The 25,074-nt window shown below is 41.5% G+C and overlaps 1 protein-coding gene across 7 annotated transcripts in view; it reads left to right on the forward strand.

Annotated features, from left to right (window-relative positions):
• TTC17 (tetratricopeptide repeat domain 17) overlaps positions 1 to 25,074 on the forward strand; it is an 83,181-nt gene that overhangs the window by 47,739 nt on the left and 10,368 nt on the right. For 4 of the 7 annotated variants that reach the window (XM_077818560.1, XM_077818561.1, XM_077818562.1 and 1 more), the window contains 4 exons: positions 15,444 to 15,617; positions 18,310 to 18,560; positions 19,620 to 19,785; positions 24,062 to 24,182. In XM_077818560.1, coding sequence (XP_077674686.1) covers positions 15,444 to 15,617; positions 18,310 to 18,560; positions 19,620 to 19,785; positions 24,062 to 24,182 — 712 coding nt within the window. Of the gene's footprint in view, positions 1 to 15,443; positions 15,618 to 18,309; positions 18,561 to 19,619; positions 19,786 to 20,389; positions 24,027 to 24,061; positions 24,183 to 25,074 lie in introns of those variants that run through there. The other 3 variants (XR_013346340.1, XM_077818564.1, XM_077818565.1) reach the window with 3 other exon arrangements.

Genomic DNA, 25,074 nt, shown 5'->3' on the forward strand with positions numbered 1-25,074 from the left:
TTTCTTACATTTTTTTTTAAAATTAACCAGTGTGATATAAAATTGGTCGCATAATAGAAACTTTAAAGACATTCATAGTTTTGTTCCAAATTTGGCCTATATTTAAAAATCCTAACCTGGTAGGAAATGTCCCATTGACTCACCATTTTTCACTATAGTGACTTAGAAACTTTAAGACAAATTAGTGCAGGTAGTGTTTTTGTTTGTTTTTATTATTGGTTTCTGCAAAAACAAAACATGAACTCCTCAGCCCTTGATGCCAGCTAGCAAGCAGTGTTCTCGAGTTATCTCAGCAGTGATACTGTGTAAACCAAAAACCAAAACTGGTAATTTTGGCTCATTTAGGAACAAAACAGGGAGCATCCAATGAAACTGAGGCAACAAATGTAAAAAGGATAGAAGAAAACACATTATTAATGTATGTATCTTGATGGCCCAATATATCTTTGAAGCCAAGAGCTCACTGGGATTGGAAACAGGTTTAAACAGTTATATAGACAATGAGAAAGTCCACAGTTACATTAGATATGGCTGGAAAAAAATATATAGGATATAAATTCTTGTCCTTTAGACCATAAGCCAACTGCTAATTGCCTAGAATTAGCAAGAAATTTCCCCCCTGGGTAAGTTATTACATAATTGCCCATGAAGGTGTTCTTGCATCTTTCTCTGCAGCATCTAGTACTGGCCAGCGTGAGAGACCTGACATGAGACTTAGATAGACTGATCTGGTCTGATCAAAAACGGCTATTCCCACATTTCTAATAAATGTGTGTCAAATGAGTAAGAAGAGAATAATTATTATAGAAAAAAGAAATAATGTTGTTCTGTATTTCTTTTAGATTCTGCAAGCAAAGGAGTGGTGGGCTAGGGGAGAGGGCATGTGTTCTTCAGGAAGTACTACTGATGCTTGAGTCAGGTGGCACTCCTGCCTCTGCATCAGCAAATAGCCCAGTGCTCCAGTACTGTGCTGCTCAACATGTTCTCCTCGAACAGAAACCAAGCTCTTGACTGAAGTGTCCAGTAAAGATCCCATCATGCTTTTTGCAAGAGTAGAGAAATTAACTAGTTCTGGCCAAATTTAGCGTTATTTTTTGCCCTAAATTCCCCTAGCAATTTTAGCTAACTATGGTATTCTTTGCTTCCTGGACTAAAACTGTTGGGTGCCATTGCTGAGCATTGTTAAACAGCTGTTGCATTCCAGCCCAGAAGTTGTTGCCTTTTTATGTTGAGGTAAATTAATCTCAGTTTAGAAATGGACTCACTTTTCTTTAAATTTAGAATGCCATAGGGCTGCATACTCCTTTACAAGCAATTAGGCTGTGGGATGAAATTTACTGTGTAAGGAGCACATGATGTGGTGAAAGTTTAATTAACATGAGTTTTGGATGGCTGCATTACTCATGAGTGACAAAGCCATGAGTGAATTATGCAGGTGCCTATCCCATACAGGTTAATTAAATCTATCATTGTTTTGGGCCTGAATATTACTCATGCAATAAAAATTAATGTCGTTTGGTAAAGGATAAGAAGTACCACATGTAGAGGAACATAAGGAAACACTTGTGGCAGATTATTGTTAAAAATATTAGGTGTCTGAAATCTGGGGATGGTAGGAGTGTTAGAAGCAGTTGCCACAGAGAATTCATGGGCAGAGTGCGCGTGAGACCATCAAAGTTAATGCAGTTTGTTACATGACTTTGCAATGTGGATCTTACCACAACATGTGGTTTAAGTAACTCTACCAATATTATTTTTTATAGTTACATAAGTGGCTTTTAGCAGCATTAGTTGAACTGATTATCAAACATAGTGCTTGATCCTGCAGTGCCCTTACATGTGAGTAGTCTAACTCATATGAGTAGTCCCGTTCAAGCAGATAGGGATTATAGGATTTGACCCAACAGATAGATAAGTTTACAGGACAGGGAATATGTCTAACTAGCACGAGACAAAAAAACCTAGAACAATGGCCCAGTAGAGTGACGTTGGGGGAATTTGTGCTAAGGAGGTGGGGTTTCAAAGAGGATTGGGTGTGGGCTGGTCAGTTGTGATGTTTGTTAGTCTCAGGACTTGTCTAAACATAAATGTAACCACTTTAACTATACCAGTATAATTAAATCAGCACAACCTCTAGTGGGGATGTGACGCTCTTTGGAATCTGGGGGACACTTTGGGATATTATGAATAAAATTGCAATGAGTTATGCCAGATATGCCATGTAAGATATCTGTGAAAACATTATAATTTGCCAAATGTGGTGATCTTCTTTATACGTTTGTATCACCGTTGCATTATGAGTTATAGATCTGTATGTCTGTGTTTCAAAAATTGTGCTATGCTTCTGGGTGACACCCCCAGACAGTTTGGCATCAGCACTGCCTACCCTGCTTGATGGCCCATCGAGAGCCATCAGTTATACAATTGACCCATTGAGAGAAGGCAGAGGATACCCCTTATGACTCAGTAAGGCATGCATGGGCATGCACGGCTTCCAAGCCATGTGCTAAGCAACTTGTGTTGGAAACAAAGGAAGCACAGGCTGCATGGCACAAGACTATAATAAAAGGAAGCTGCATCTTCTCCATTTTGTCTTCAATCCTGCTTCTTACCTCTGGAGGAACTTTACTACAAACGGAAGCTCTGAGCAAAGGACTGAATGATCCATCCAAGCTGTGGATGTGTTCCAGAGGGACCTTTAAGTCAGCAAACTCACCAATACTGCTAGGAACCTCATATATGGACTTTGAAGTCTTTGTACGTATGTGATTGTTTTACCATTTAACATCTCTCTTCTTGTTCTTTCCTTTTTCTTTATAATAAACCTTTAGTTTTAGACACTAAAGGATTGGCTGGCAGCGTGATATTTTGGGTAAGATCCAAACCTGTACTGACCTGGTGACCTGGCCAACCCTTTGGGGTCAGAAGAACATTTTTGTAAATGTAAGCAGAGTTTAAAATAACTTCTCACTTTACTGGACCTAGGTGCTGATTGGGAGCCAGAAAACGGGAATGCAATAAAGAGGGCTGTATGATTTCTTTTTTGCTTCTTGATAACCAGTGTGGGGGATGAGAAGCACAGTTTGTGACTGGTTGAAGAGAATAACTTCAGTGTTACCTACCAGGCTTGGAAGTATCTGCTCTCCCTTTTGCAGCCTGCCCTGACCTTGGCATTTCCAGTGAGGCCTGCCCGAGCACCACGGGTCACATTGGTGTAGTCGGCAGGATTCACAGAACCAGGTCATTTGGTTTTGGATCAGAACCCCGCGCTATTCCAAATTTGAAATTTTAAAACTAAGTGTGTCAAAGGTTAAAGTTAATCACAATGAGTGATCCACAATCAAAACGGCAAACCCTGAAAGAGGGACAGCATCCTCAACATAAGAGAGAAATGGCAGAACTTCGGATGCAAGAGTAGCAAGCCTTGGCCCAGCTGGAAAAAGGAGCTGAGGAAAGAACCAAGCAAGCTGGAGAGAGAGAGACAGAATCTCACAAGAGGTGACTGGAGCTGCTGCAAGCTGAGACCAAAGTTGCCAAACTTAAACTCTAAATCAAAATAATGAAAGAACAGCAGGAACTGTGCTATCCTGGAAGCCCAGCTCCTCTCTACAGCAATGATGGAGATAGTCTGTTCAGTTCATATGAACGTTGGTATGTTTAATAATGTGGTAACTATGTTTAATCAGGGTAATGTCATAACCCAGTCCCAGAAAAAGTATGAATGTGAATCCTCTGTATTGTCTGTGAAGGTGGCGGGGGTGTGTGGGTGTGTTTGACTCTAAGCAGTGGCGTGTTTAACCAGGTATGCTGTAACAAGGAAGAGGGTGTCTCTAGCCTTGGGATTGTGGAAAATGGCTGTTTGTCCAGTCAGAAAAGCAGTTTATATGGTGAAGAAATTTCTGAATGTCTAATATCTCAGAAGTGAATCTGGAATTAGATCAAGTGCAGAAAGAAGCTCAGGGAAACATTTCTTTAGAGCAAATCAAAGTTGATGGTCAGTTTGAAGCCCTAACGAAAGGGCAGATTTCTGGTGGGTGATGGATTGCTGGCAAGTGAAGTTTTATGAAAAGTGAGCCTGACCCAAGTAAAAGTGATGTGCTTAAAGTAGCTCAGTGTGATGACACACTGTTTGTGGAAAGCAATGGTTTATCTGTTGAAGGGAAAACTGTTTCCAATTATTTGCCTGTTAAAAATAGCAATGGGCCTAATGAAGGCGAATGTACCTCCAGTCCTTTATCTGTGGAGCAGGCAGATGGTGCCTTTCAGCCTATGGTTGATGATATTTCAGTTGTCACAGAGGTGATTCTGTGTATCTGCTCTCCCTTTTGCAGCCTGCCCTGACCTTGGCATTTCCGGTGAGGGCTGCCCCAGGCACCACGGGTCACAGGGGGTAAAAAGGTGCTTATACCCATATAACTTACTCATGTACAGGAAGGAGAAAAAGCTATACCAGTATAACGGCACTTTTATTCTAGTACAGCTATTTTGGTTCTTAAAAAAAATCACACCACTGGCCGAAATAGTTATATCCATACAAAATTTGTGTGTAGATCAGGCCTGACTCTTCTATAAAAAGTGAGGGCAAGTAATTCTGGGTAGACTTATTTTTAATTTGAACTTAGTGGATATCTGTTGCCTTGATTTGTAGTAGTGACAGGGAGAATCCACCCCTGATCAAAAGTTGACATCAGACCCCCTTCAGGAAGTTCATTGCTGCCAACCAATGGTGGGGTCTGTCTCACAAGTGAGCTGAATGGTCTATTGTGTGATTATGAACTGACATAGCCATGTGGAGAGAAAAGTAATAGTGGTTTTAAATTTTAAATACTTTTATTTAGCAAATTCAGGACCAAGTGCATAGGAGAACTCACTGAGGACGAGCCATCAGCATTCTGAACTTGTGTGTGTCTCTTTCTCTCCCCCCCCCTTTCTCCAAAGGAAGTCGAGTAATTTTTGATTCACTAGTTGAAATTCAGACCACAATGCTGCTTAACCTGCTGCTCTATATGTAGCAGTGGAGCACTCTGAGAGAGGCATTGCTAATCTCATTTTCTAGTCTCTTATCTGCTGACGGGGATGGAGAGTTAAATTTAGATACCTTCTTCCATGTTTGGGCCCCGTTCCCAGACAGCTCTGAGAGCACACTGTGGCTTCTATACCCGCGTCATAAAGAACGAGCTTCTGTTGTAGCCAGTGACGATCAAGGAGAAGAAACGGAGGGTGTGCGGTGATTTAATATAGCTAGGTCCCCTCTTGCCCTTCATTCCCCCCCTTAATTATTAAAGAGGATATTTTTTAAAGAGTTTGCTACACTGTTTGTAAAGCAGCCCAATGGATTCTCCAAGGGTATGTTGTCTTGTTGTGTGTCCCTTCCAAACCACACAGCATACAAATTTAAACAGGCAGATCTTCCTCTTCAATTTTTCTTTTCATGTTTTATTTATTGTAGGCTTATATTGCATAAGGGCAATTTGTGGCGCTGTGCGCATCAGGGATAGGTCCATTATGCAATGGTAAGGTATTACCATCTCTTAACATGAACAAGAAATCTGGTTTTATCAGACAGCATCTCTGTTTAAATAAATAAATAAATAAAAAGACTTCATCATAAAAACCTGCTGTACTGAGATTAATGGTTAGTCTTAAAAATAAATCTATAGCTAAGCCAATTTAAATGAATTTTTGGTTACCCCCCAGGTTAGAAAAACAAAATATTTTCCTACTATTGAAGACTGATTTACTATGTAATAATCCTCTTAATTGAAAACCTGTTACTGGGATAATGTAATAAAAAGAATGAACTTTACATACTTCATTGTAAAATTAGAATGAGGTGGCTTGCTCTGTTTGCATAAGGCACAACAAGTTGTGATGCCCTCTACACACTGGTGTATGTGGGTGGATGTTCAGAATTACTCTGTTGGCCTAACTTTGCTCACCTGAAACTATTAACTTGACTGGGAGACCAGCACGGAGTGCTTTTGCAAAGCCCCGCCCACATGACTAAGGACCACTGTCAGGTAACCTAAAGAAGGAGTTTACTACTAAAGGCTTAAATTATAACTGACCATTTAAAAAAAATTACTTTTCGCCACTCAGGAGGGTGGTTTATGTTTTGCATTTCACTCAGTTTCTAGTTAGCTCTACTTTCTGACTCATAGGTATTGTTGCAAATACTATTGACTGAAAGCTGCCAACTTTGCAGGGGAGTGTTCACAGTTTTAAAAAAACACCCTGTAAATATGATCAACCTTTCTGTATGAAATAATGAAAAGAGTTGAAATTAAACTAATATGAATTCTGAGTTCTTCATGGATGTTAGCTCTTCAATAATATTTGAGAGTTCTACATCTGAAGCAGCCATTAGAAATCATAGCCTATGCTTTCAGGAGTACAGTGCACATCCAGCAAATTAGGTCCAAAGCAGGGACCAAGCAGAGAAATGGAGAGCAGGAAAAGAGAGCTATTCAGTTAAATGTTTGCTACTGAGCTGACTTTGCAGTATTCCACTGGAGAAGGAAACCTTATGTCCTTCGCTACCTGAGAATGCTGGATGCCAACTGTAGTCCTCGGCAGCACTGCCTATGATTTTTACTGGCTACTTGATGCTTTGGAACTTCAAGTATGTTTGCATTGTTTATAAGCATTGTGGAATCCAATCTTGCCCTTATTGAAGTCAGTGGCAAAATTTCCACTGGCTTCAGTGGGAGCAGAATCATGCATTGTGGTGGCAAAAAGCCAGTTCAGAGTTTGAAAAATGGGGAGAGAATTGTTGTTTGTTGTGATGCATGTCCTACTGCAGTTTGTTTGTTTGTTCCATATTTTACCATAGCCATGTAATCCCAGTGAGTGAGTCAGTACAACAGTAGAGTCTATTATCACTTTATCTTCCTTATTTAATTATTTTAATTTTTTTTACTGACCCACTAAGACACAGCTAGGACAGTATTGGAAAGCCCCATGATCATAGCATCTTTCCTTATCCCATCCCTTCCCTGCTGCTTGTTTCCTTTATTCATTGTAGCTCATCTCAAGACTAGATTACGAGCTCTATAGGGCAGGGGCCCTGTCTTACACATCTTTGGGTGCTGTAAAATAGCAAACTCTAATCTCCTCAATGTCAGTCGTGGAGCAGGATTCTCTGTAGCCATTTATGGGAGGCTAGGTCACGTCGTCAGAAAGAATCCCTGGTGACACTGTAGTCCCAGCTTGCTCAGTAAGCATGTCTCACTTTGTGCTCTGTACTAACAGAACTCAGGATGGTGAGTTTTTTTAATAATAATGTAAATATGTATTGCTCTATAAAGAAACACTAGGCAACACAGTGACAAATGGGATGGTGTGGATGCTGCTTGGTGTTTAGAGCCAAATCCCAGCTACTGTTCAATGAGCGGGGCTGCACTGAAGTCAGTGGAGCTTTGCTGTCTTATGCCATCTGAGGCGCTGGTCATTATCCTCTAGTTTCTGCGAAGACTATTTATTTTTAACTAAGATTGCACGCTATTCAGTTAATTTAGTTAATGCTATCTTATGTTACTAGAGTGTCTTCACTCCAAAGGGTCTCAGCGTGTTTTGTAACCAAAATGGCATACAAAAGTAAATCACCCATAACTGAAAAGTGGGATGAAAAGTAGCAGCTGTTCAGTAGTGCACAAAATTTTAAGAAACTGAATATCATATCCACCTGAAACTGCAGGAAGTATTCTGAGATGCAGAATGTAATCACTCGAATCATAACTGTTGGATTTAACACTGCAACACAGGAGGTGGAGTGGGAATCTTAATTACTGTAAGAGGTCAAGGCCTTAATTTTATGTCTCACCTGAAAGATGTCACCTCTAGTAGCACAACTGCTCCTAACATTATGCTGGGATGTTGGCTCAGTATTGATGTAAAGAGAAGAGTGCCATCGACTGAATCACCCATCCATGGAGATCTCCTTTCCAAGTGCTTGCTGGATCTAAAACCTGGATAATTTGAGACCTGTAAGGATCACCACCCAAAATGGTGGTGTTGGTGGTAGGCTCACTAGTACTAAATTACATTATAAGCTCTTTGAGGCATGAACCGTTTCTTCCATCCTGTTGGTTCTGTAAAGCACCAAACACACTTCAGGGCCTGTAAACACGATAAATGATATGTTGTGTTGAAATTTCAGTTGTATGGTGGCTATATCTAAAATCTTCAGTTTTAAATTTTAATTTGTAGACACCCTAGTAGTAAGTGTCTCCTTAAACCTTCCTGGGATCCATGAATTGTCACTAGTTTTTGTGTGAGAATGAGTAATGTACATTATCTCTTTTATTGTTAGCTGGCAACCTGTGTGGTTCTATATAGGCAATTGGCAGTGAGGTTAAACAGGATGCAGTTTATAGTGTAACATTCCTCAAATACTTACGGTTGGACTTGCCTATCTACCGAGTAGCATTTCCATCTCTGTGAAGCATAGGGGTGTGCTGCTTTGACAGTGAAAGAAACACTTGAGTTATGGAGTAGAACTATACTAAATTCACTGCGAGGTGTACTATATTGTGGAAGTAAACCCAAGTGCACAAGTATGGGATTAATTTTCTTTTATTAGCCCTTCCATCAGTCTGTACCCTGACACTCACTCACTCGATTGACTTCCTGCTGTGCTGAGGTTGTCTGGTTACACTGCAGTGGTTTTATTTAACAAGGAAACCCTTGTTCTCAAACACCTTAGCTAGATAAAATAATAAGTCAGGCCCCCAAAAAATCATGGTTTTAAAAATTTATTCAGGTTGCGTTCTTGTTGTTTGACTTGTGGTGATGGTGGAACCTTTATGGGTCATGTTTGCAAGCATTTCTTTGCTGCCGTGAGTGCTAGAAACTTTTTAAAATGTATTTTTTCAATGAAAGCTGGGATTCTTATGTAATCAAATGAAACCAGGAGCGGGGACTTAACATGCATCGTGAGATTCATGATAAAATATTGAAGCTTGGCAACATTGTAATCCGTGAACCAAAAATCCAAGAATAAAAACACAACATAGACTCCATTCCTATAATTAACTACATGCTTTAAAAATGAAAACCTGCGTATGTTTTCACTTTGATTCTCCTACATTGTTACTAGCCCAAGGCTGCGGGATGCTATATGGGAATCAGGCTGTGAAAATGAGCAATGTGCCATTGCTGTCCATGGCGAATGTAATGCAAGAAGTAAACAGCATTATTGGTGACTAATTTAGATTTTAAGATATCTGAGTTTGAATCATAGAATATCAGGGTTGGAAGGGACCTCAGGAGGTCATCTAGTCCAACCCCCTGCTCAAAGCAGGACCAATCCCCAACTAAATCATCCCAGCCAGAGCTTTGTCAAGCCTGACCTTTAAAAACTTCTCAGGAAGGAGATTCCACCACCTCCCTAGGTAACGCATTCCAGTTTTTCACCACCCTCCTAGTGAAAAAGTTTTTCCTAATATCCAACCTAAACCTCCCCCACTGCAACTTGAGACCTTTACTCCTTGTTCTGTCATCCACTACCACTGAAAACAGTCTAGATCCATCCTCTTTGGAACCCCCTTTCAGGTAGTTGAAAGCAGCTATCAAATCCCCCCTCATTCTTCTCTTCCGCAGACTAAACAATCCCAGTTCCCTCAGCCCCTCCTCATAAGTCATGTGTTCCAGTCCCCTAATCATTTTTGTTGCCCTCTGCTGGACGTTTTCCAATTTTTCCACATCCTTCTTGTAGTGTGGGGCCCAAAACTGGACACAGTACTCCAGATGAGGCCTCACCAATGTCGAATAGAGGGGAACGATCACGTCCCTCGATCTGCTGGCAATGCCCCTACTTATACATCCCAAAATGCCATTGGCCTTCTTGGCAACAACGGCACACTGTTGACTCATATCCAGCTTCTCGTCCACTGTAACCCCTAGGTCCTTTTCTGCAGAACTGCTGCCGAGCCATTCGGTCCCTAATCTGTAGCGGTGTATGGGATTCTTCCGTCCTAAGTGCAGGACTCTGCACTTGTTTTTGTTGAACCTCATCAGATTTCTTTTGGCCCAATCCTCCAATTTGTCTAGGTCCCTCTGTATCCTATCCTGACCCTCCAGTGTATCTACCTCTCCTCCCAGTTCAGTGTCATATGCAAACTTGCTGAGGGTGCAATCCACACCACCGTCCAGATCGTTAATGAAGATACTGAACAAAACCAGCCTGAGAACAGACCCTTGGGGCACTCCACTTGTTACCGGCTGCCAACTAGACATGGAGCCATTGATCACTACCCATTGAGCCCGACAATCTAGCCAGCTTTCTATCCACCTTATAGTCCATTCATCCAGCCCATACTTCTGTAACTTACTGGCAAGAATACTCTGGGAGACCATGTCAAAAGCTTTGCTAAAGTCAAGGAACAACACTTCAAGGAATCACTTCATTGCTGTTAGTGTAAAAAGTTCGACTCCATGGTTGAGTCCCTTCTGGACACGCTGCTTCCATGAGACCCACAAGGCATAAGCCAACAGTAATAATTAATGAAAACCTCTGCAATTTCCCAGGCATCCAGTCTTTTCTGCATACAAGTTCTTTGGGGCAGGGACTCTGTGTTTGATTCTATGCTGTTCACAAAAAAGTTTTTGACTTAACAAATAAGAGATGGATACTTTTCCCCAAATATGATTTTTGTCTTCAAAGAGAAGCCTGGTTACTTGAGTTGCAGTTTAAAAATTTTATTAAGATGATGGTTTTAAAAAGTGAATGGCACAGATTTGAAGCATAAAAGTTTCTTGTTATCAGGGAATAACGTACAGGTTATCAAGGGTGCGAAGTTTGGTTTAGGATCGGATGGCATAAGGAAGACATAGTCTGTAATAAGAAAAGGAGTACTTGTGGCACCTTAGAGACTAACAAATTTATTTAAGCATAAGCTTTCATGAGCTACAGCTCACTTCATTGGATGCATTCAGTATTCCTGATTGGGGGTAAAAGGTTGACAGGTCAAAGTACAGACATTGAGATATGAGGGTATGTTGTTCATATAACGGCTATGTTCAGGTGTGGAGTATATAATGAGTGGATACGATGATGAGGATGGATTGACCCTCATTTGATGAGATTTAACGTTCAGTGAGATTATGGTTCCGGTTCATATGGTCCAATGGACAAAGTCTCTCAGTCTCTTTCTTGTAGTCGAAGCACGATGTCGTTCCGGCTCACACCTCCTGGTACTGTCAGTGGCCGGTGACGTGTTCGATGTAGATGTCCCTGGACCGTCGGATGTTGTCAGAGACCATGAGGCACCTCATGAGCCATGCGTAGCGTCTAATACACATACAACTCTTAGCTCTTCCCAGGATGGGATGATCAGTGCTTGCCCTCTCTCAACTCCTCCTCTTCTCCTGCTCACTACCCTTTTTCTATCACCACACATGCACAAATGTGCATTCCAATTGCTGCTAGAGGCTGAAATCATCCTTCCCCATTTTCCCCTTTGTTGCTGTACTGCTCTTTTCCTTCCTTCCCAGTGCAGTTTATCTCCTTGTGCTAAGTAGAATGGAGGATCTAACGGGTCTTCTCCCTATTGTTTAAAATTTTTATTACAGTAATACCCAGAGGCCCCAATCAGGATCAGGACTGCATTGTAGTAGGTACTCTACAAACACAAGCACAGTTGTCCCCAAAGTAATTGCAATGTAAAATGGTATAGGGAGTTTCATTGTTTTGATACTTCATATATTTCTTACTAAATGCCACCTATCCCCTTTTGACATGACGGGAAATGTTTAGGAGTGAATAGATGGAGGAGAGGGCCTTACAGATCAATTAAAAGAGGACATTCTAATATCTCTGATCCTTTCCCTTTCTTTGTGGTACTCCTGTATGCATTCTGTGCTGCTGCCCTACAAACAGCTTGGCTCATTTAGTGGTGGCCCTGACTTCAGGGTATCCCAGTCAATCAGGTATTCATACTATGGTAATGGGGGCATGTAAGTTCCTAGTTAGATACCTTCTTTCTTTAGTGTATTTGCATACTGCAGTTCTGTTAATTCAAATGAAATGTACCTGTTCTGTTTAGTATTTGAAACCATGCTATTGTCAACCATGATTACACATGGTGGTTTCTAGCACCATTTATCTGGTGAGTTGAGACTTTCATCTGGAAAAAACATGCCATAACCATGTATTTTATAATATGATACCCTGGGGGCAAGGGGTGGGGAATGAGAAGGGAAACTCTTTCCACACTAATCAGGGAAATGGTATAAGCAACAGCCATAATTATTGCTAGCCTAGTGTTCATCATTGGATGCCCACAGCCTAACAGTGAATTACGGGGATGGAAGGAAAGTAAACACAGATGTGGCAGTTGACAGTACAACAATGCAATTGATATGCATTCCTACTCACAAGTGACTTTCAAAGTGTGTCGTTGAGGGTTCTTAATGTGTCGCTGATTTTCCCATTAAATGGACTCACTTTATAGGTAAAGAGTTCCCCCTAACCCTCCAATTTCTAGCTCTGCAAAGTTAGCATGACTTGAAGAATCAATCTGGGCTTTTTTTTCCCCCTTCTCTTACATCAAATCCTATAATAAAGGCCTTGCAGGCCAAATAACGACCTAATGTCACCTATGCAACCTCTTTATTGTCAGTGTAACACAGATGCAACTGACTGGAACTTAGTAAACTATTCTGTTGGTATTGCACAAGGTAGAATAGAATCCCCTGTGTTCTGTCTTAGCTTCATCAGCAGTAGCTCTACACACACAACTCTACTGCTGATCAACTGGGAAACAAGAATACAAGAGAGGTTGGAAATGTTCACCTAGGTTTTGGTCAGGAACTCTTTTTAATCTGTCTGTACAGTGCCTGATGCAATGGAGTTCTGATCTGTGACTGGGGCTCCTAGATCTTATAGTAACACAAATAATTAATAATAAAAGTCTACAGCCCGTGAATGGTCACGTGCTTCTGGGCTATGTTACAACCTTTTAGTCCATCCTTCTAACCCCATGTTCTCCAGTTATTCTTCTGGCACCTATCATTGGGCGCAGAGGATTTAAAGTTCTAACTTGAGACTTTTCACCAGCATCAGTAACTTGATCCAATCTGCAAAGATTTTTGGCTTCAACTAGCTTCTCTCTTCTCCAGTGATGCCAGGCAACTGGAAGCAGTAATTAAAAAAAATTAGGCCACTTGGCTTTCTATATATAGCAGCACTTCTGATCCCAAGAAACCAACTCTCTCATGCAGTCTGTTTTTAGCTGTCAGTGTTTGTAAATTAATATTAACGATGCTAGTCTTAAGTAATTCTTTTAAATGTCTTAGTATTTTTCCCTTGCTATTCCAAGTTTTTTTAATTTTAAAATAGCATTTTTAAAAAAAAAACCTGTCTGTACCTCCGTCTCTTCTACTTTCTTCTTCTTCATCAGAATGCTAAGTTGACCAAGGTTCCCTCCGCTGAAGGGCATCATAGTCTTAGAATGCACCTGACTTGCATCAAAGTCAGTCTGGTGTTGATGTCAGCCAGAAGGACTAATTTCAGCTTTGGGATCCTGTGCACACCATTTCTTATAAATTACATATGAAGCTCGCTGCGTATTGCAGAGATTTAAAAAGATGAAACAAATTAAATATTCATTGAAGGCGTGGAGAGTAGAAGGGGAAAAAGGCAGAGATACAATGACTGGTGAAAGAAGTAAAGTGTGAAAATCAGAAAGAATTTAATTGTATGGCAGATGTTAAAACAGTTCATAATGTTTACTTTCTCCATTTTGTTTCATCATTCACCCATTTCAAAAAATTTAGTTTAGCCAACATCTCAATATACAGCTGAAAAGCTAAAGAGAAGTAAATATTTACTGTCACTAGGAGGCTTAAAGATCTAACGTTTTTTTTTGTTTGTTTTTGTTTGTTTTTTTGGTGCCTCCCCAGTAAAAATGTGTGAGCTGATTTTTCAGAGGTTCTGATCACCCACAATTCCAACTGGATTTTTTCTACAAAGACAGAGAAATTCTAAAGTTCCAGTATCAAAGAATAAGCTTTGGAGACAGCATGATCTGTTCCATGGTTTTTCAGTCTGGAAGTCACAACCATCCTCCCTTTCTCTGTGTGTCTGTCTTTGTCGGAAGGAGATCCTAAAACTGTGTGCAAAAGGTTGAAAACGACTCATCTATTCAGGAGCTTATTACCACACCCATCACTGTGGAATTGGCACACTTTCCATAATGCAGTAAGCAATGTGACTAGCATCTTTGAGGACAGAGTTGGGGACTGAGCCTCAGGACTCCTGCATTTTATTTCCAACTCTGCCACTGATTCACTACTTCATCTCTAAGTATGTTCATCTGGAAACAGAATGCAATAATTCTTACCTCACTCACAGGAGACAAGAAGGAAGGTCCAGTGGTTAGGACACTAGTCTGAAACTGTGAATACCTGGGCTCAGTTCCCTATTCCAATGCCGATTTCCTTTGTCATTTAGTCTCTCTGTGCCTCAGTTCCCCAGCTGTGAAATGGTGATAATAGCACTTCCGTCCCTCACTGGGGTTTTGTGAGGGGTGGGCATTTGATTCCTTACATTGATAAATAAAATTTACTGGGTGCTCAGATACTACTGTGTTGAGGGTCATATAAGTGCATAATGTAGGAACATTGAGATTTACTGTTAATTAACACTGATAAAGCATTTGAGATCTCCAGTTGAAATGTACTTTAGAGATTGAAAATGTTACGAATTTGTGGTTAGATTCTTAAGTGGCTACTTCTTATTTCAGGCTGTTTTTCAGACTCTGTTAAGATTTAATCACATCACTTGTTTACCCTGAGGTTTTACCTAAGAATGTCAAGAGAGGAGTGTAGTCATAATGCAGGATAAATGGATACATTGCTCTGTCTATGCTCATTACTGTCTTTCCTTCTGGGTCTGATTTTTGTGAAATTTCTCCCAGACATCTTGTGTAGTCCTTTTTATGTCTTCAGTGGGTTCTGGGCTTCCAAATCTGTATGCCGACACCAAGGAGTTCTGAATTTTGAGTTAAATTTCAATGAATTTATGATTTTCGCTTAGGTTATAATATGACTAAATCGTGCTTCAGAAATATACATCCCAGTTAGCACCCAGTGTTTTTTTTCCCCAGGTACTAGTTGCTCCAGTAATCTTCCAGGAAAAGAAACTGGGCTACTAATGAAAGGGAAAATCAGAGTAGATTAAGCATCTGAGATCCTTTTATTCTGAACTTTTAGTGGCCTGATCTAGCAAAGTGCTTAGCACTCTGCACTCCCACTAAAATCTCACTGAGTTGAGGATCCTCGGTACCTTGTAGGATAGGCTTATTATGTAGGAGAAGAAGGAAAGGGGTGGAATGTCCTTTCTAGAGTGTTGCTTCTGCACCTTAATAATTTAGGGTTTGTATTAGATGTGTCCAGAGGAAGGTGATTTATAATGTGTGTGTCTCTTTCTCTGTTTTTTACAGGCCCCTGTCATGAGAGAAACCATGATGGCAGCCATGACAAGCAGAAGTACTTCGGTGACCCCCAAGAGTCTGTAATAACAGCTGAGGAAGAAAACTCTGAGGGAGATATAGAAGAAGATCCAGAAGCCTTTGTTCAGAGTTCAACAGGAGACCCTTCCTCCCTGAGACTGGAAAGTAAGTCATCCTTAGAATTTCGGTGCATGCTTGGACAATGAGCCACTTTCTACACTTCAAGCCGAGCTTCCTTTTCGGAAGAGCTGTTTTCCTTCCTATAGATATGCTCTCCAGTTTTGCTTGCCACAAGGATGAAACACTTATGACAAGACAGAAGAAAGGCTATTTCTTAATTCAGTTGATTTCTTTTATGATCTTTCAAGTCCTTCCCAAACAGCAGACAAATTAAAGGTGCTGCAGCCAAGGCTATGACCGAGTTTCTTTTACCTTTCACGTTCCCTGTTTCTTTTAGTTTGTGTGGGCAAAAACACAGGCTGTGTACAATACTCTCATTTACTGGAACATGACTTGTTTCTCGAATTGCTGCTCCTCCCAAAGTGAAATAATAATGAAACCTTTAAGACGTTATAAAGTTTTTAAAATAGTGTGTGAAGCATCTTTGACACATTCTGCCTCTTTAATGTGAGTTTTACTAGGGGTGTACTGTAGAAGGCCTTAAAGCAATCCCCTGCATGACATAAGAGTCAGAGAATTGTGTGCATTAATATTTAACACGCTTCAGATTTTGAACTCCTCAGACAGCAATCCTGGTGAGTTTTCCTCCCTTTTACTTTCCCTAGTGAAACACAATAGTAATGAGGTAAACTGCTGAAATGGATCTTGATAAGTTTCACTCTGTCGCACTTGAAAACTTATTTCATCTCCTTAATCCAGGGAGAGAGAGGAAGAGAAACAAGTAACCTTTAAAGCTGATCCTATTCTGTTCCCCACTCTTCTTCCTCAAGCCTAACAGAAAAAAGTATTAGGGTCCAAGTAAAAGCCCAGAGAGTAGAGTATGGTCCAGATTTAAGGATACTGTTTCCTAGAACACACTATGTTCATTTGTATAGCCATCTCATTCTCACCTTAGTAATTCGAGAGGTAAGATCAGGACATGGAGAGTTTTACTCCATGTCAGGGCTTGGCTACGCTTGCAAGTTAGAGCACATTAAATCAGCCGCGGGCGCCCTAACTCCTGAGGTGTCCACACTAGCAAGGCACTTAGAGTGCCTGGACTCTGCAGCTGGAGCACTCCTGGTAATCCACCTCCAAGAGAAGCATAAAGTTTGATGCGCCCCGGCTGAAACGCCCAGGCATCAGTGTGGACGACGCATTGCATTACTGCACTGTGATTGGCCTCCGGAAACATCCCATAATCCCCTGAAGTAAAGTGGCCACTCTACTCACTCTCTCAACTCTGCTGCAGGCATGCAGATATCCCACAGGTTCTCAGTCTTTTGTATTGGTGACCCCTTTCACACAGCAAGCCTCTGAGTGCAACCCCCCATTATACATTAAAAACACTTTTTTTATATATTTAACACCATTATAAATGCTGGAGGCAAATCAGGGTTTGGGGTGGAGGCTGACAGCTTGCAACCCCCCCCTCCCCATGTAATAACCTCACAACCCCCTGAGGGGTCCCGACCCCCAGTTTGAGAACCCCTGGGATATCCCCTTTGAAAGCTCCCTTTCTGACAGGCGGCATGCTTATCTGCTTCGGGACAAAGCAAATTACTTTGAAATGCTGGGGGTGGGGGGCTGCAACTGTCTGAATTTACAAGACAGCATGCTGACACACTCTCTGCCCCCCAAAACACAGTCTGTCCCCCAACATACACACAACACACTCCCTGTCACACTCCCCGCCCCCCTCTCCCCACCATTTGAAAAGCATGTTGCAGCCACTTGTACACTGGGATAGCTACCACAATGGACTGCTCTTTGTAGCGTTGCAAGAGCTGCTAATGTGGCTGCACCAGTGCGCTTGCAGCTGACGGTGTAAACACACGGCAGCGTTTTCCCTGCTGCGGTCTCCGAAGGCTGGTTTAACTCCCAGCGCTCTACATCTGCAAGTGTAGCCACGTCCTCAGTGCTCAAGCTCAGAAGGCTACAGAGAAGCAGCTGTCTATCTTCCCACTGAAACAAAGACAATTGTCATGGACAGGGAGAAGAAGAATGAGAATTGATCTAGAGTTGTCCACTTTTGAATCAGCAATTGATGAAGCATCATTATGCAAAGACCTATATTTTCCTAAAGACTTTCCAATAGCTTCTGACCATTTGTGATGCACAGTGAGCGAGCAGTGATCTTCCTATTCAATACTTCTGATTCTGAAAAAATAAAACAGCAGTTGGTACTGAGAGTACAACTGCCATGGTCATGGTAAGGTCTAAATTTCACCTAAGACTTGTTTGCTTATGTCACTTTTCAGAGTCGTTTGTGTGCATGCGTGTGTTCATGGTGAGGAAGGGGATTCATTCAAATGAAATATTTCAGTTCTGTTTATTAAAACAAAATATTGTCATCAATCCAGCTTTTATGAGCAGCCCTATAATAACAAATCAACCCATGCAACTCAACAGTTTTGAAGAACTTTAGCAAGCCAGGGTGTGTTGAATAAAATCAGTTTTCCGGCTCTCAAAAAGTGGAAACTGTGATTTTTGTTTGTTTGTTTGTTTGTTTGGGTTTTTTTTTTTAAAATTGTAGGAAGTTCCTTGCTTGGTGTTTACTTTTTTTTAATGAAAGGTCTTAGATGGTCTGCATCATATTTGTACAGGTAGAAGACTTTAGGCATATCCCTTTGTACTGCCTTTGGATACTATTGTAACACAAATAATTTTGGTGACACTTATTGACATTTCATTTCAGACACAGTTGTTGCAGAAAGCAATGACTCAGAAGGGATGGAGAGTTTGGGAGATGCTCAGATGTCTGAAGAGATGTTGGCCTTGGTAGACGAGTTTGAAAATTCCTGGTCTCTTGAAGCCTTTGAGGGGGCACTGGAGGTGAAAGGTCGTCGGATGGACTTGCAGGGAATTCGGGTTCTAAAGACGGGTTCTCAGGATGGACTGGCTAGCTCCTGTTTTGGAGATTGTGGAGATGATGATGAAGCTGAATGGGTAAGAGCACTCATTTGCAAGATATAGTTTAGTAGCATTCATAAGTCATATGCTAATTTACCATGACTGTAACAATGATGGTTTGAAGGGAGGCTGAACACTTCAGCCTGGAATACAGAGTCTTTAATCTCTAGCTCACCAGTCTTTCCTGAGTCGTAAATGACCAAAAGACATGACCACCTGAGAGCTGGTTGATGGCCTCTGAGAAATAAATTGGTAGTTTCAGTCCACCTCCTAACAGACAAAACTGCCATCAGCATTGTTACTAATTAACATCTTTATTGGTAGCAAAGAGGCCAAGTATTGAATGAACCATGGAGCTTAAGTACACCTCTTATCTTTGGGGCGGTCCAGGCAAGAGACGATGGTTGAGTCTCACGGCTGGTGAATGAAATTTGCACTGCATTGTGCAGGTAGAGGATTTCATTCTCCTATGCTCTCAGATCTGGCACTTACCAGAACTGAATTCATTTTGATAAATGCATAAATTTAGAGAGACAAGGCAGCTGAAGTAACTTCTATTAGAGCTACTTCTCTGATGAGAGAGCAGCTTTTGAGCTCCACAAAACTCTTCTTTAGATATTTTTCTGACCTCAAAAAGAGCTCTGTGGAGTGTAAAAACTTGTCTGTTTCATGAACAGAAGTTGGTCCAATAAAAGATTTTTCACCCCTGACTCTCGCATACCCTGGGACCGTGACAACAACATGAAAAACATTAATACAATTGTCTTTTTTTAAAAAAATGTATCTACCTTGATGCATTCAGAAAACTAAAAAACAAAATGCTATTCTGCTTTAACTGGCCTTGGACTTTTACCCCCAGTGAAAAATTATAATAAAAGGGAGGGTACAATATTAACTAAAAGGTCTAGTTAGTGTGAAGATACCTGATGTCCATTTTGATGGTGCTAGGAACAGAACTAAAAGGAAAGTGTTCCAGTTCTGTAGCAATTAAATGGATTTTCTCTCACATACACAAATGAATCCTCTGATGTATTTCATTTGTGCAATACAGTATAATTTGGTAGGGGTAACTGTGACAATGTTGTTCTTTTACAGATCACATTCCAGGTCAAACGTTTAAAGAAACCAAAAGCAGAAAGCTTGGATCTTCAGGAGCCCCCTGGGAGAAATGGAGAGGAAGGGGTTAATGCCGAAGATGAAAACCTGTACCAAATGGCTCTGGAGATCAGTGGCCCAAAGATACCCTCCCCTGGACCACCAGGTAAATTACTGTTTTCAGGGAAAGCAAATCCCTCAGTGCCTCACATTCCATTGTATTAATACATCAGATGGATAATAGTGAGATTAGAGAGGTATATTTCGGTCTATATGAATAAGTGGCACAATTAGAATTCTATCCCACAAACATTCTCCTAGGAGCCCCTATTTCTAGAGTGCAGCACAGTTGTGTTTTGTATAGCATCTTTCACCTCAGCTGTTTTTCAAAACACTTTCGGGGGTAAAATGAAAAATAATGAGAGAGAGAGAGAGAGAAATTGAGAGGAGAAAAAGCAAGGGAGGAAAGACGTTTTGGGGTAGTATTTGAATGAAGCCAGAGAGATAATGAGGTGGAGAAGTTAGTAGTAATAGTAGTAGTAGTAATTTACCTGGTGTCATTGAAGTGCACAGCATTTTTGTATGTTCAGATACCCCGGTGACAGACACAGTATGAGATACATTTGATATAATGAATGATCCCTGCTCCAAGGACTTTACACTCTGAGACAAAAATCAGATATTGTCCCAGTCACAAAGTACTGCTGAGTTTTTATTTTTACTGTTTTCTTTGGTGATGGCCTAAAACAATGACTAGACATCTGTTCCAGATAGCAGGAATTGCAGAAGAGAAGACTCTTGCACCAACTGAGGTGAAGTAAGGTGAAGAGAGAGATGAAGGTTGTGCTAGGGAGCAGAGAGGGAAAGCAGAAGGAAAATAGAAAGAAGCAAGATCTGTAAGATAGGCTTGACGAAAGTGTGAAGGTGTGCATCCACCACAGGAGCCATCAGTGGTATTCTGCACATGCTGGAATCTGAAGCACCTGGAGCCTGGGGATGCCATAGAGGAGAGAGTTCAAATAGTCAAGATGAGATGAAATGAAGGTATGGGGAGGATTTCAGCAGACATGAAGTCTAGATTGTGTTGTCCTTGGGTAATGTTGCAGAGTTGATGCTAGACATATTGGTATTTTCAAGCAAAGGGCTGTCTTATTGCACCAAATTTTAGTCGGTGACCTGTTGAAAGATGGGATGGCCAAGTGGGTAAGGTGCTCAACTACAATCCTGAAGGTTGTGGGTTTGAGTATAATTCAGTCTCAGACTTAAAGGCCACCTCCAGTTCACCCAGCTGCAAAATGGGTAGCTGATCCATTGGACTAGGATAGTCAAAGTGGTTGGACATGATGCTGGCCACATCACTCCCTAGTGTACTGTTTGCTGTGAAACCGATATGCCTGGACCATATTATGTCAATGAGCCACTGCTCAGGGAAACTTTTTGACTTTGATCAGTTGGGGTGGATTTGACATTGTGACTTAGGAGGCCATTTCAAAGGTTCTAATACAGTAACTCCTCACTTAGTCGTCTCGGTTAACGTTGTCACGTTGCTGATCAGTTAGGGAACATGCTTGTTTAAAGTTGCGCAATGCTCTCTTATAACGTCGTTTGGCAGCTGCCTGCTTTGTCCACTGCTTACAGGATTCTCTGGAAGAGCAACCCCTCCTCATGGGGATTAGAACCGGGGGGGGCTGGCAGCCCCTCCCCCATCAGCTCCCTTAAATTCCCTGTAGGATATGTGGCTCGGCAGTTGCCTACCAGTAGTTCAGCTGTCCCTCCCCCGACTGCCGTGCTGCTCCTGTCCTGCCCTCTCCCTTGAAGCTGCTCCTGGGAACTTCCTGCTTGCTGGGGGCCAGGGGGGAGAGGAGTGCTGATGTCAGAATGTCCCCCTGTTCCTGCCCCCACCCCCGCTCTGTACCCCCTCTCCACAAAGCTGAGGAGGGGACAGGGCTTGGGGGGAGCTTCAGGAAGCTATTGCTTCCTGTCTGATCTGCTTAAAAGGGCAACATACTTGAAGTGCGGTCAGCATACTTAAAGGGGCAATGCACGTGTGTCTCACTCATGCATGCACCCCCCAGCATTTTGGAAAGTCAGCACCTGTGCAGCCGTGCATGTGCTGTCAGGAGGAGGGAGTGGTGCGCTCCAGCTGCAGAGTGTGGGTTCATCATCAAGTTCAGTTTTTGCAGGGAAGTGTTTGCAGCTACTGCCCTGCATCTATTCTGTTTCCTCCCTCCTGCCTCAGTCCACACTGTCTTGTAGAGTGCGAAGCTACGTTAACAGTGGAGTATTAACACTTGAGGGCTCAGCCGAAAGGCATTCCCTGGGAAATATTCCACCCTCTTACTCCACCACCTCAACCAAGCTTTACAATCATTCATTTCTGGGTACAATATTAAACTGTTGGTTTAAAATTGTTTAAAACTTACATTGTATATGTATACAGTGTGTCTTGTCTGGCAAAAAACATTTCCCTGGAACCTAACCCCGCCCCCCTATTTACATTAATTCTTATGGGGAAATTGGATTTTCTTAACATCGTTTTGCATAAAGTTGCATTTTTCAGGAACATAACTACAACGTTAAGTGAGGAGTTACTGTATGCACCTTTTAATAAGCTCCCATTTTAGCAGTTGGAAGACTTGGATTTGTTTAATATTTAAACAGTAAAGATTACTTGAGGCTAAGCAGGTTGGAAATTGGATTGTACCTGTGACCTTACACTCCCCCATAATGCTGAGCTCCCAAATATTATCTAGCTATCTCGGTCATAGATATTTGTATGGTGTCCGTTACTATAGTATCTGAGCATCTCATATTCTTTATTGTATTTATCCTCTCAATACACCTGCGAGGTAGGAAGTACTATTTATCCCCATTTTACAGATGGAGAGCTGAAGCACAGAGAGGCAAAGTGACACGCCCAGGGTCATGTAGGAATCTCTGCTAGAGCAGGGAAATAAGCTCAGATGTCCCACTTCCCAGGCTAGCTCCCTAACCAGTAGACCATCCTTTCTCTTGTTATATATTATCATTCCTTAGTGAGATGATCACCACCACCACCACCAGCAGGGTGGGCTCAGAAATGCCCATGTGAACTACTGAATACCGAAAAGTGAAATGCATTCCACAGTACCAACATGCTGAGAAATGATTACCCTGGCATGAATTTTCCCACTGACACACTGAGTGCAACTTCCCTTAACGGGCCTCTAATCAGTGTTTTCTATGAGTTGATGTAATAGATTTATTTTAATTTTGCAAAAATAAAGGGAAAGCACTTTCATGCAGGCGTAGGGGGTAAGTTTTGGATCCAAATGGCGAAAGAAAATCAAGTAAGTAGAAATAGATCTTGAAATGCTGCCTAGGCAATGTATTTAGCTCTTTGCTTGCTTACTTTTTTTTTCTTTACATAGTATTGTTGATGTTATTAAGCACTGTAATAGTGAGAACCATATAGGGCCAGCATAGTTAGCCTCTTGCTGAGCTATTTAATGGCTAAAATGTTTTTCTGTTTATATACACTCCACTTGTTTTGAAACTCCCATGTGAGAGACAGTATTGACTGGTGATTAAAACAGGAAATCTGAAATGTTAGGGCCTGTTCCAAAACGCACTGAAGTCAGTGGAAAGACTTCAGTGGGTTTTGGCCCACTGGTCTTATTCCTTACTTTGTCACTGATCTTCTGAGTAACCATGGACAAATTATGTCCCTGCCTCAATCTACTCATCTGTAAAATGGGAAGAATAATATTCACCAACCTAATGGGGATTTCCGAGATTTAATTTCTTAATGGTTTCTAAAGTACTCTTAGATCCACAAGCAAGACGGTGTAAAAGTTATCATCCACCATGATCAATAATAATGTTATTCCCTGAAAAATATTGACATTATTCCATCTCACCCTGAAACAAGAAGAACAGAAGCTACAATAATCAAAAAATATTTGCATTGATTCTGGAAGTAACTGCAGAACTGACAAGGAAAGCTCAGCACCTCCTTGGTAATATTTTCTATTTAATAATTGACCTCAAGAAAGTTCAAGTGCACAAATGCAGGTAACATGTTGCTTTTTTTGTGTGTAACCCAGAGAATTATTATTCTTAAACTTCAGATGTGGAAAGGTATTAATGAAAAGGTTTTTAAACATACATATTGTAGCCTGTCATATCCTATTTAGGCTCCAATCCAGCAATCAGATCACCATAGGCAGACCTCTGGGTTCCATACAGGTGTGGGGCTCTTTTCACAGGGATCCAATTGTAGGATTGAGGTCGTAGCTCTTTGAGGCAGGGAATACCTCACATGCCTCTACATGTGTAAAGTGCTGTGTAAATCTGACGCTTTATAAATCTTTAAAAATGAATCTTTGTAGCTTGCTTTTTTTTTTTTTTTTTTTTTTTTTTTTTTTTTAAGATAATTCCTTGTATTACCCGCTTCTTTCTAGGAAAAAGGCGTGACTATCGCAGCCTGGGCTGGCCAAGTCCTGATGAGTGTTTGAAACTCCGGAGGGTGGAGTTCACTACTGTAGCCAGCACATGGCTAGCTGTTTCTGCTAAAAATATTGAGTGAGTATCATGCATGTGAACTTAAGTAATTGGGGTAGGGTGGCTATATGGTGGTCTTATGTACGTATGCCAAACATCTTAGTGGCCCACTAAAGCAAATGGCAACTCTACTATGGCTTCAGCCAATCTTGATACCACCTCTATGGTAGTCAATCCAAGGAGGTGAGTCTTTAACATGGAGCCAACAGCAGGGCTGGGGACTGAGACAGCCCCTTTGTTCTTTGCTTTGAGGGTGTCCGTCCCTGTGGGTCACCCACATTTGCCATTTAGGGGTAGTGGTAGATCCTCAGTTGTTTCAGGCGGTCCTCTAGCAGCAATGAACAGGGCAGCTATTTTCTATCTGTGCTTGGCAAGAATCTTTTCTCTCAAATACAAACCATGTTACTGTTGTCCCTGCCCCTGTCACCTCAATATACATGGGGATCCTCCTCCGTAAATCCATTCTTGTGCGGAATCCTGCAGCCTATTTGTTATGCACAGTATCTTGTGAGCATGACACCAATGCTCCCAGGTTTACCTGGGCTGCCTGCTGGTTTCCAGATGGTGTTTAAGGACTGAGAGAGTGCTGCCTGTGAGTGATGGTGTTGTAGTTGCGGTCAATGGAGGTGCTGAGTTAGATCCCAGTGATATAATAGAGAGGAAGCTGTCAGCAGGTCATTCTCCAGCAGAGCCTTTCGACTCTGGACCTTGATACCCACCTTGGTCGGAATCTGTTGACATTCAGGGATTGCTGCAAAGGCCATCTATTTGCTCGGGCTTTGGGGAAGGGCTGTGGGTTTGCATGGGTATATTTTGTTTTTTTGATTTACATACTGGTTAGTTTAATTTTTGTTTTATTCTGTTGTTGAGTGGTTTTTCCTTGTAATGACTGTTATTTAAAACAAAATAAATA

The sequence above is a fragment of the Eretmochelys imbricata genome, chromosome 6, assembly GCF_965152235.1.
Source record: "Eretmochelys imbricata isolate rEreImb1 chromosome 6, rEreImb1.hap1, whole genome shotgun sequence".
Taxonomy (NCBI): domain Eukaryota; kingdom Metazoa; phylum Chordata; order Testudines; family Cheloniidae; genus Eretmochelys; species Eretmochelys imbricata.